Raw genomic sequence first — 12,755 nt, 5'->3', positions numbered from 1 at the left:
TAGTGCTTTCTAAATTTAGCAATTTTAATAAGTTTTTCTAAAGTTGAAAAAATTGGTACATGAGATTATTTTGGTTTGGTTCATTGTAAACAAGCTTTGTGTGAAATTTTCTTTGTATAATCACAAAAGAACTCATAATCTGATATGGTAATATGTTGGTTTTACTTTTCATTATTTGGTAATAGCTTCCTATTTGAATTCAAAAGCATCAACATTCAGACACAGCTTATATGTTTATATCCTTTCTAGCTTTGGTTAAGAAAGGCTGTATTTTCATATGTTTAAAAAAATCACAACAGTAACCCAACTGCTTGTACCAACCATCAGATATCAGTTGTTCTGACTTTTACTTGTGGTGTAATGTTTGTTGTGGCTTACATTTGGGTGGTATAAAAATGTCATCATGGATGATCTGTGTTCTGATTTTGTTACGTGTAACTTTTGTGCTCTTGGTTTTATATTTTAATCCTATGCTTCCTATTGCCCTGTGAAAGCTGAGAGGTGCCTGGAAGCAGAAAGGTGACATGAACAACACTGTGTGCTTGCTTCCTGGCTCTTGGGTCCCTTACCACTAATTCTAAACAGCTAAGTCCATTCTCAGTTGTTTAGGAGCTGCTTAACCAGGTTTCTTCCTCTCTTCTCCTCTACTGCCTTTTTTTCTAACTTTCTACTGCTCATTAGCACCTGTACCAGAAGGTGGGCAAGGGAAAGAAAATGAGGTGAAATAAAATCGGAGTTTTAGCTACGGAACAGTCTTGCTTGTATTCTTTAAAAAAATTGGGTTGGAGATTCAAATAAAATTGAGATTGTGTGGTATTTGACACATGACTTCTTATTCTTTAATGGGTGGTAGGGAATTGAGTGCATCTTCCTGAAGAGCAGCAAACTGGTTGATGTCTTTGAATAACCACATAAAAATGTGCAGTAGGCTGAGCGAGGAATGAGGAGTTCCTGCTCTTGAGTATTAGTGACTGAAGGCCTCAGAGAAGCTTTTTTGTACTTTCCTATCTCTAAAAACAGTTGATTAGTGCCTTACTGTTTTTCAGGTATTTGGCCCCATGATCCTTATCAAACAAATTAATTTTTTTTTTTTTAAGCTGCAAATAAGCTTACCTGTGTGTGGCGGCCACACAGATTGGCCACCCTGAGGGTGCTAGGTCCCAGGAACAATATGGGACGTTTTATTTATGGGCCAGTTTTGCTCTTCTGAGGAGTAGTCTTCTTCCCCTTTATTATCTCATACATCTTTGCTTTAAAAAAAAAACAACACAGCTTTTTGCAGTTAGGAGTTTCAGAATTGCTTTTAGCCATCATTCAATATTTGGCTAAGGCCCAGTGTATCTTTTATCTTTTTTAATCTGTCTCTGAAATGTGGTTTATGGAGGTATGCCCATCTCATTTTCTAATCACCTTTTGGTATTTAGGAGCTTAAAATGACAGTTTCTGAAATGTGAGAGTGATGATGTGCTGTGTATTCAATAACAGAAATATCTTATCCTTGCAGCTGTGACCCACACTCTTCTGTGAAATGATTTTTGAATACAAATGAATTGGGAATTCACTGTGATGTGAAAAGAAAGAGCACTGGATTGGGAGTAGATGGTAGTCCAATTCTTTTGTGAGCTGGCTGAGTGACCTTGGGCCAGTCACTTTATCTCTCTGGGCTTCATCTCTAAAATGATGCATCATTAAATTGTCCCTGAGTCTTGTCCAGCTCTAACAGTCCTCCTCCCTTACATTTGAAATCACTTTCGGAATGGATTGGGATGTGCTATGTTTAATTAGCACCAGGAGCCAGAGGGTGGGAAAAAACATGAACATTAGGTTGCAAGACTGAATATATCTTACCTGGATGCCATCCCTTTCCTATAGCCTTGTTTTGTTTTTGGGTTTTTAGCACATTCGTTTTAATATTTTGGCCTCCTAGCAAAGAAAACCAGCCCTCCAGACTTGCCACATTGAAATGACAGATGATCTGCCCATGGACCTTTTGAGTACCATTTCCTTTCACTTTAATTGGGTCATAACACTGAGTTAGAAAATATGAGGATGCTAGCTTATAAGATGCCTTACCTAGATAGTGTCTGAGGATTAAAGTTGCTTTTCTGCTATGTTTCAGGTGGTAATGGAATGAAGGGTTGCCTGACCTGTAGGTAATTGTTGCAGGCCTTTATATTTTTAACTGAAAATATATTTGTTATAAATCTGTATAGTTTTGTACTGAAAGAAATTTGGATTGAATTTGAGTTCTCTTCTAGGGAGGTGGCCGAGTTTCTCATTGTCACCTTTTGTCTTCTTGTCTTCTTTAGCTACATCGAGAAGTTTACTGACTTTCTGCGGCTCTTTGTCAGCGTTCACCTAAGAAGAATCGAGTCCTACTCCCAGTTCCCCGTGGTGGAGTTTTTGACACTTTTGTTCAAGTACACATTTCATCAGGTAAAGCACTGGAACTGCCCATGTCTATCCCTTGCCACTCAAAATGTCTACTTTGTTACTTTCAGGAGAAAGAACTTCTTTATTTTATTTGTCAAACATTTATATAGTGCTTACTATATGAAGATTAACACATTTATCCTTCATAACAACCCTATGAGGTAGGTATTATTATCATCCCCATTTTACAGATAAAGAAACTGAGGCACAAAGATAACTTGCTGAGGGTCATACAGTTAGTAAGCGGTGGAGCCAGGATTTGAACCCATAGAGTCTGCTCTTAATCACTGTTACGTTGAAGAAGCAAAATATAGAAAAAGTCTGAAGTTAGGGCCTTTAGTTCTAGTCTGTAACTGTCACTAAGACTTACCACAAGGAGATTGTAAATAGTGAAGCTCTCAAGAGTTCAGTTTTGGTGGATCCAGTTGTTTCTCCCATTCAGCAAATGTTTTTTGAGCTCCTGTTGTGTTCCAGGAGCGAGGCATATAACCCTTGTAAGCAAAGTCCTTGCCTTCACTGAATTTACATTCTGATGACTCAATATTTTTGTTTCTATATATATTTCAGCAGCTTTATTGAGATAACATTTACTTACTATGCAATTCACCCATTGTAATTGTACAATTCAGTGATGTTCGATAGATTTATAGACTTGTGCAGCCATCATCAGAGTCCAGTTTTAAACATTTCTGTCATGCCCTATCACTTGTGCCCATTTGTGTGTCTTTATTAGCTTTTTGGGGAGCTCCCTGGTGGCCTAGTAGTTAGGTTTCGGGGCTTTCACTGCCGTGGTCCGGGCACAATCCCTGGTTGAGGAACTCAGATCCCGCAAGCATTGCAGTGCAGCTCCCCCCCACTCCCCCCAAAAAAGCTTTTTGTTGAACTATCACACACGTATGGAAAAGTGCATAAATCATACATGTATAGCTTCGTGAGTTTTCCCCAAACGAACAAGACATGTGACCACCACCTAAGTCAAGAAGTAGAACATTACCAGCACCCCCAGAAATCCCCTCATGTCCTTCATCACTCCCCTCCACATCCTCCCCAGAAGTAACCCCAGACCTGACTTTAATATCCCAGATGAGTTGTGCCTGTTTTAGAACTTGTCTAAATGGAAGCATACAATGTAGATTTGTTTTGTCTGACTTTTTTCATTCAACATTATGTTTGTGAGCTTCATCTTTGTTGTGTGTGGCAGTAGTTTGTTCTCATTGTTTTATAGGAAGTTATTAGAAAAGCCACTCCACTGCTGATTTGGGCCACTTCCAGTTTTTGGTGGTCATGAATCATGTTGCAGTGAACATTCTTGTGCCTGCCTTTTGATGTACATACGTAGCTCTTTCTGCGTATGTTGGTATATTACCAGGGATGAAACTGCTGGGTCAGTGAGGGCATCTGATTTTATAAGCAGTCTTTTTTGGTTGTTTCAGTCACTGATGTTGTAACTTAATGAGGCTAGAGGAGAGGTAAGGGTGGAGGCTGGGAGGGGTGTGTATATGTACAAGGGGATTTGGAAGGGTGCGGATGGAGGAGGATCAAAGGTTAAAGAAGTGACACGATGTCTGATAGAGGGGCCGGTGAGTGCAGAGCAAGAAGGAAACACGCTGATCTCACTAGGCCTAGAAGGGATAGAAGAGGTGATGAGATGTAAGAGGGTGAGGATGTAGGAGAGAAGCATCAGAAGTGGGAGAGATTTGAGATGGATCTGGAGAAATCTTAAAGGGGACCAGGAAAAAAGGAAGGATTTGATAGATACCTTAGAATAAGTGCAGCAGAAATGAATGAGAGATAAGGAGCCAGTGCTGGGGGCAGAAGGAAGGGTTTATTTGGGAAACAGAATGAAACGTCTTGCGATTTTGCTCCCTGTGTAAAGTGAGACCTTTTTAGTATACGTGGTGTAGAAGAAAGCTAAAAAGTATTTTGAAGTATGCATGTCTGATGCCTCCTTCTTTGGATGTGGACCCAAAAGTTCTGTGTTTGAGCTCTGGTTATTTCTATTAGATTCTGTCCTTGGACAAGTCTTCTAAATTTCCTAAGGAGATAGACTGCAGTGGGCATCTTTAGGGTCTTTCCATATTCATCTTCTATGATTCTTTCACTAGAATCCTACGGGTTAATTTTCCACTGAACCGAGAGTGGTGGTTTTATATATTTATATGTGTTTTAATTACATACTGGGAGAAGAGATAGATTGGTCATGAGGCAAACAGCAAGCTTCTGTCTTCCTCCCTCACCAGTGGGTCACTGTCAGCTGAGCTCCCTGTGTTCTGCTGGCCTCCTGTGCGAGGACTTGCATTTCTGGGTGCAGACTCTGGGCTGTATGGGTTGGTGGCCTCGAGGTGCAGGCAGAAGCCAATTCTGAGCGCTGGCCAGAAGGGCAGGAACCTGGAAGGGGCTCCGGGGGAAGCTGCCCTTTGCTGGAGAGGCAGGGCGGGAGAAAGCTGGCAGGGCACACTCTAGGCCCAGGAGCTGGTAGTAAAAGATTTCTTTAGGATAAGATTTAAGAATAAGAAATTAAATTGCTCTCAAGAGAGCTTTAAGTTCTCATCTGTTCATTAACAGCGTGCTCTTCCTTTATTATAGCTTAGTTCTCTGTAAAGTGGGAAAATGTGTCTTTTCTCTTGTTTAGAGGGTTATTCTCAATGTACTTTGCCTTTTGTTCCTACAATTCATGGAAATATTAGTCCTGGTCAACATTTTTTTTTAAATTTATTTTTAATTTATTTATCTTTGGGTCTGTTGGGTCTTTGTTGCTGCACGCAGGCTTTCTCTAGTTGCGGTGAACGGGGGCTACTCTTCATTGCGGTGCGCAGGCTTCTCATTGCAGTGGGTTCTCTTGTTGAGGACCACGGGCTCCAGGCACGCGGGCTTCAGTAGTTGTGGTGCGTGGGCTTCAGTAGTTGTGGCTCGCGGGCTCTAGAGCACAGGCTCGGTAGTTGTGGCGCACGGGCTTAGTTGCTCCGCGGCATGTGGGATCTTCCCGGACCAGGGCTCGAACCTGTGCCCCCTGCATTGGTAGGCAGATTCTTAACCACTGCACCACCAGGGAAGTCCCTGGTCAACATATTTTTAAAGAATAGTAATAAGACAAAGATTGTGGTAGTATCTTCCTGTAACCATTTCCTCTCTTCTGTTTATTTTCCTGCATTTTTTCTTTCACCTAAGTGTCCTGCCACAGTCCCTCCAGCCACTAGTGCTCATCAGGTGTTTGCCTCTACCATTGCTGAGCCCCTGAGGTGTCTGTATAAACATATGGTTTCTGTCTTCCTGCTCCTTCTCTTGCTGTATCATTACCAATTCCTTCTTGGTCTTGCAGTTTCCATTTTGCCCCTTCTTCTTAAAACATGCCTGAGATAGTATGGCATAGGGGGAAGGGTCTGGACCAGGGGAGTCTTACGATCCACAGTCTAGTTCTGTTTTTGTTCCTTATCTTGTCACCTTGGGCAGATGACTTGACTTCTGGTTTCTTTATCTGTAAAATGGGAAGAAGAAAAACATCTCTCCGGTTTCCAGGACTGTTGTGAAGATCAAACAGACCAATGCAAATGAAAACAAACCACTTGGAGAGAAGAGTAGTATCATTAGTTTCGTAAAGGAACTTGCCAGGATCTTTAGTGACTAACCAGCCCTGGGATCTGAAAAGTAAAAAATCTGAGTATAGGTACATTTTAAAAATGGGTCACTGAGGGCTCTGCAAAGTTGTATGACTCCAAAAGTGCAGTCAGCCTATTGCCTTTATGACCTTAGCAATCTGTGCCCAGAGCAATTGTCAAAGGCCAGACTGTGGGCAGTGCATAAGGCCTCACAGTGGGGCCTGTAGAGATGGATGTGAATGGTAGTGTTTCAGGTCCTACAGAGGGTGTATTTGCCCAACTTTTTTTCCAGCCTTGAGCCACACAGTAAATCCTCAATTCAAACGCATGAGAAAGACGTGTATAATTGTAAACTACTTTGACATAGCCATAACACTTGGATTTATATGGTGGCTTTTCTCAAAAGCACCTCCACATGCATCTGATCAGTTATATTTTCTGGTGAGGGATCTGGTAGGTATTTATTTTCAAAGCAAGGAAGGGTGGCTGGGTGACCTCCTTACTGGAAGCACAGCAAGCCAAAGCCAGGACGAGACTACATCTCCTGGCTGCAAGTCAAGTGCCTGTCCACAAGCTATCCATATTATTTCCACACGGCTTATTGTTTTTTCTGCTTATTCTTCTGGTTCATTTCATGTCCTGAGGATGGCCCTGCTAGTGGTCCTGATTGAGCTGTAGCAGTCCAGTTCCAGAGCTGCCCTGTGGCTTGTGAGTGGGGTCTGCCACATTTTTTAAGTTGACAGTTTTTCTGTCTCAGACCCAGCCTGGGTACACCACCACCGTCATTGGTAGTTATCTCTTGGACAGATTCCATACATGCCCTTGTAAACTTCTGGATTTCTTTGGCTCAGAGATGGAAGGAAACTGACTCAAGAAGATGATGGTATTATTTCTTTCCATATCTAATCCTGCCATCAAATATGTGGTTCGATGAAGTAATCACAAGTAAAGCCAAAGAGTTCTTGTAGGTAGCAAGAATTTGAGTGGATATATAAGGGATTGGGGGGCCACAGATGAAACTGAATATGTGTGAGAAGGACTAGATGTTGGAGAATATAATGCTTGGATTTTGCATGAAATAGAATCTCAAGGCTCTTGAGAAAGTTGATCAGTGCAGTGGTCCAGGCGCTAGGACCCTACAAAGACTTGCTCTTTTCTCCTTACTTTGTCCTTATTGACACCTGGTAAGAGGTTGCTGTTAGCCTGTTTGACACGTCTACTTTGCAGATGAGCTAAAGCCTGTAGGTCAGTCTTAACGAGCTCATTTTCAATCTGTTATGTAGGAAGAATGCAGATGTTACTTTCCTAATGTTCAAATGTGTAAACTTGTCACTTTGGAGCCACTGAAACTTAGTTTTGGTTTTGTAATACTATGTAGTGGAAAGAGCATTGGCTGGGGGTATAGGGACCTGTTCCTACCCCTGACCTTGAACATATCTCTGGATCTCAGTTTCTTTTTCTCTAAAACAGATTTGAATTGGATGATCTGTAAGAGCTCTCTGCATCACAGTCTCAGATTTTAAAACACGTGTTCGCTCGGCTTATTTTGTAAATTGGTTTGCCCTGCATAGTACAGTATCTCCTTAATGATGTGTTCCATGGTACCCTTGTCTTGTTAGGTTCAACAGGGCCCAATCGTGAAGACCGAATAAAAGACACCAATTGTGGTTACCAAGAAGCCGAGGGAACCTAGGCTTATGGTTGTAGCATTCTGGTGGATGTAAACACTGGTGGGTGTGTTTCTAAGGAGTAGTTGCATTAAGTAATTTCATTGTCTGGATTTCTTTTGCACCATAGCCTACTCATGAAGGTTACTTCTCTTGTTTGGATATCTGGACGCTCTTTTTGGACTATCTGACAAGTAAAATTAAAAGCCGTCTGGGAGACAAGGAAGCAGTTCTCAACAGGTAAACCGCAGAAACATTGATAACTAGAAATAAACATTTTTGTCAGTTTTTCTTGTGGCCTAAAGAGGCAACCATGCAGTCAGACCTCTTCAGTGAAACTGAGTCATGTAAGCTGTTTAGGTAGTAAAGCCATTGAGCATTTTCTTCTTTCTTCCCCTTAAATATCTCATTTTTAAAAACACATTTTTCTGATTAAAAAAGTAATATGTATTGTTAATTTTTTAGGTATGATAATGCTTTTGTGGTCCCCATCCTCCCCCATGGCCCTTATTTTAGAGATACAAGCTGAAGTATTTATTGGATAAAATGATATGATATCTGGGATTTGCTTTAAAATAATTCCCTGGGGATAGAGGGGGAAGTGGGTTGGCCATGTGTTGATAATTGGTGTTGAACTTAGTTGATAGGAACTTGGGGTTCATTATAGCCTCACTCCTTTTGTATGTGCTTGAAAATTTCCCAAATAAAGTAATAAATACTTGTCAGGAAAAAAATATTTATTTTAAAAACTAGCAAAGATAGAAAAATATAAAGAAAAGTTATCTATAATCCCGCAATCCAGAGATAATCATTTTTGTACTTCTAATTTTATTTTAAAAAACAGAAAATGGGGAAATGTTTTTTTCCCCATGTTTCTCAAACCCATTTTTTCTTGTTTGCAGGCAGAAAGTATGGTTCCTGTACACTGTGGTCATTATATATCTAATTATTTGAAGCTAATATATCTAGAACGCTCAACACATTACAAATGCTCAGTAAATAGTATTAGTGGTTGATGGTGGAGATAGTGAATGCCCCTCCCCCAGAAATGTGCCAAATGGAGGTGGTGAGGAGACCCCCCAACTGGGGAGAGTTGGACTGAACCTCTAAAACCCTTTCCATTGCTGAGGTTTTATGCGTTTTTAAAATTCGAAACAGTATTTGCATTCCAAGTTTAGCATTTGTACTTTCATTCCCAAAACTGTTTTTGTGATTGCAAAATAGCTTCCATCTTGTTATGGTGTCAGGTCACATGTGGTTATGGGTAGTATATTTGTGTGTCAGAAACCTTCTTACACAACAGTGGATCCTGTTTTCGGTGAATTTGCCAACTGTGAGTAATTGTGTTGTTGAATGAGATTGTTCAAAGAAAAGGCACTTCCGCCAAATTCTCTTTCTTGTATGCTGAGCAGTTGCATCCTTTGGTTCTGGGACTGTGCCTGATTTTGCTATATTTAAGTGGTAGATGTTCTTTCACATCTCTCAGGCTTGTTGGAAGAATAAACTGAGAACATGATTAATATGAAAATGCTTTTTAAAGCGCAGTACAAATGTGCTTTAGGTGTGGAGAATATGGTTCCATTGAGAAAATATATACTTGTGCAGACTGTTGCACCAATAGAAGGAGCAGTGGTGCAGTTTAAATTTCTTTTCTGCTTCATGGCAGCAGTGTTACTTTTGGTCAAGTTATATGGTAATCACGTTTCCTCTTGCAAAATGAGCATACTAATACTAATACCTCTTTTGCAGAATGGCTAGGATTCAAGGAAATTGTATATAAAATACCTGGCACACTATCAGTCACGTATTAGGCACTCAATAAATGGACATAGTAATGACTACACAGTAATAATAAGTAATAGAAGATGTTGTTGTCATTTGACTGAGGTGGTGACTGTGGAGTTAAATGACAGGGTCCCTGGATAGCAAAGGCCTTCAGCCCACTTGCAGATGTTGTCTTGCCTGCCTAGGCATCTGTCATCTGTTGTCACGGTTGTCAGTGGTTCTTGCTGACGGCTTTAAACACTAGGGGTGGGATGATTTGGGAAATTGGGATTGACATATATACACTATTGATACTGTATATAAAATAGATAACTAATGAGAACCTACTGTGTAGCACAGGGAACTCTACTCAGTGCTCTGTGGTGACCTAAATGAGAAGGAAATCCTTAAAAGAGGGGATATATGTATATGTATATACATTCATGTATATGTATACATATATACAGCTGATTCACTTTGCCGTACAGTATAAACTAACACAATATTGTAAAGCAACTGTACTCCAATTAAAAAAAAAAGCACTAGGGATTTTTCTCATTGATCATTTGATTATTATCCTAAATAAGGCTTTCTAATTTTTCGTGACTTTTTTTTTAAACATACATGTATAACACTTTTATGCCTTTAAAAAACAAAAAACTCCCAAACCCTCAAAGCTTGTCTGTGGTTTATGCTGTTAAATGGTAACCATCATCTGGGGAACTGCTTGTCAATCAGACACCCTCTAGTGGTCTAAGGTAGTAGACTACAAAGAAGGGTGTAGTCTGCTGAGGTGTGCAAAGAAAATAGTTGAACTTTAACTTACATGTTTTTCCTTTCACCTCTTATGCTGTATATTTACACAAGTGTGCACTGGAAAAATTTTATTTATTTATTCTTAAAATTTATTTATTAAAAATTATTTATTTATTAAAAAATAAATTTATTTATTTATTTTTGGCTGCGTTGGGTCTTCGTTGCTGCGTGCGGGCTTTCTCTAGTTGCGGCGAGCTGGGGCTCCTCTTTGTTGCGGTGCACGGGCTTCTCATTGCAGTGGCTTCTCTTTGTTGCGGAGCATGGGCTCTGGGCACGTGGGCTTCAGTAGTTGCAGCACGTGGGCTCAGTAGTTGTGGCTCGCGGGCTCTAGAGCGCAGGCTCAGTAGTTGTGGTTCACGGGCTTAGCTGCTCTGCGGCATGTGGGATCTTCCCAGACCAGGGCTTGAACCCGTGTCCGCTGCACTGGCAGGTGGATTCTTAACCACTGTGCCACCAGGGAAGCCCTGAAAAAATTTTAAATGAAAGTTAAACCACTGCTCTAGGTTATATTAGAGATCCCAATAGAGTAGAGATACACTGTTTTGCAGAAGCAGCTGTTAAAGAGCACTGGCTACAGATAATTACCACATTCATTTTAATGAAGAGCATGTAAATGCAATCAAATGTTTTTCAACTGAGAAAATGTATCTGAAAGAAGTTGGGGGGCTTTTGTGGCTTGAGCCAGAATTTCAGAAGCAACTGATCTTGCAGGAAGTAGTCAAGAATGTTTTCTTGGTATCTTAAATGCAAAACGTAGCTGTGGTTAAGTCACAGAGACAGCATTCAGTTCCTGTCCCTTGTGGTTTAAAGGTTTTGCATCATTCATCACGACAAAGTGATAGGCATTGTAGGCTACGAATTTAGAAGCACAAATGTATGTGGATTTATTTTTGGTCCTAGGAGCTTGGAAATTGGAGCTCTGCATGTTCCTTGTTCAGTGAGGATGCTCAAGAGTTTCTTGATCAGAACTGGTGGGGACTTAGAGAACTTGAGTCCCAGTGTTAACGGAATAAATGTTCTGTAACATACCCAGCTGAACGAAATTGCTAATGGGGTTTACTGTCCAGGTTTGCCATTTTGAATCTGTGGTGTGGGAAGACCTAAATTTCAGTCTCCTTTTCTCCTCTTTGTACTTTGGGAACGGTTGTTCCTACTTTACAAGTTGTTGAGCAAATTAAATGAACCAGTGTGTGTAAAGTACCTTGGCTGACAGTAGGTGTTCAGTAAATAAGTATTGGTTCTCGTCCCTTTTCTCTCTCTCACTCCCTTCTCTCTATGCTTGTTAATGTGAAGGGAGACACCTGTGTAGAAACTTATTTTTACAGGAAGATGAGGAAACCTGAAGTGAGTTAAGCAACCTGAAGTTATTGAGTCATGTCCTGTGAACCCCTTTGTCATGAAAGTACTGGCAAGTGCTGGCCATAGACCTGCCAGGGATTCCGGGTGACATTCAATTGGACTATAAACAAATGTGGGTAAGCGTGAGAAAAATTGCTGCCCTTCTTTTCTGAGTAGGTTTTTCTGCTGAATAGAGAGGAAGTGCCATTGTGACACATGACATTTTGATACAGTTAATAAAAGGTATTAACTAGGGTTGTACCAGGGCTTCAGTAGCTTTCTAGCTCTTGTTACGAGAAATTCATGCTGTTGATTGCCCCAGAGAGCAAGGGAATGGAATCTTAGTTATTTCATTGAGTTGAAAAAGCTATCCAGGACTATGCTTCAGTGCTTCATAATTATCTGACTTGTAGTTTTGTTTATTTATTGCCTGCATGTTTATTCATTTGTTTGTTCTCTTGTTCTTTCATTCATCATATGTTTACAAACACCTACTATGTAGTCACCTTAACGTGTATTATTTTATTTAACTCTCAGAAGAAGTTGAGGTGCTTTTGGAATCACATTTGTGGCTTGAGCCACCCAGATCTATAGGTTTATTTGCATTGTATATTTAAGCATGTAATGCTGTAAGTTTCTCTCTGAGCACTGCCTTAGCTTTATCAGATTTTAATATGTTTTATTTTCCTTTCCATTCAATTTAAAATATTTTGTAATTTCTCTTGAGTTCCTCTTTGTTGTTTAATTTCCAAATATTTGGGGATTTTCCATATGCCTTCTCATTATTGTTTTCTAGTTGATTACGATCTGCAAACACATTTTGGGTGATTTCAATTCTTTTCAATTTGTTAAGGTTTGTTTTATGACCTAGTCTTCTTGGTGATTGTTCATTGTGCACTTGAAAAGTGTGCATTCTGCTGTTGTTGGGTGGAGTGTTCTAGATATGTCAGTTAGGTCAGGTTGGTTGATGGTGTACATGTTGTCTTTATCCAGCTTGTTCTGTCAGTTACTGAGAGAGAGTTGAATTCTCCCAGATATAATTGTGGATTTGTCTACATCTCCTTTCAGTTCTATCAGTTTTTGCTTCATTTATTTTGAGACTCCGTTGTTTCACACAAGTTTAGTTTTCCTTTTCAATGTA

At 40.2% G+C, this 12,755-nt stretch overlaps 1 protein-coding gene across 4 annotated transcripts in view; it reads left to right on the top strand.

The window, feature by feature from the left end:
* The window catches only part of XPO6 (exportin 6), a 107,025-nt gene that overhangs the window by 59,513 nt on the left and 34,757 nt on the right, over nucleotides 1-12,755 (top strand). For all 4 annotated transcript variants that reach the window (XM_036826090.1, XM_036826088.1, XM_036826089.1 and 1 more), the window contains 2 exons: nucleotides 2,310-2,436; nucleotides 7,827-7,936. In XM_036826090.1, the coding sequence (XP_036681985.1) occupies nucleotides 2,310-2,436; nucleotides 7,827-7,936 (237 nt within the window). The remainder of the gene's footprint in view (nucleotides 1-2,309; nucleotides 2,437-7,826; nucleotides 7,937-12,755) is intronic.

This window comes from Balaenoptera musculus, chromosome 15 (assembly GCF_009873245.2).
Source record: "Balaenoptera musculus isolate JJ_BM4_2016_0621 chromosome 15, mBalMus1.pri.v3, whole genome shotgun sequence".
In the NCBI taxonomy this organism is placed as follows: Eukaryota; Metazoa; Chordata; class Mammalia; order Artiodactyla; family Balaenopteridae; genus Balaenoptera; species Balaenoptera musculus.
The sequence above is the reverse complement of the archived record's forward strand: the minus strand, read 5'-3'. Positions and strand labels throughout refer to the sequence as shown.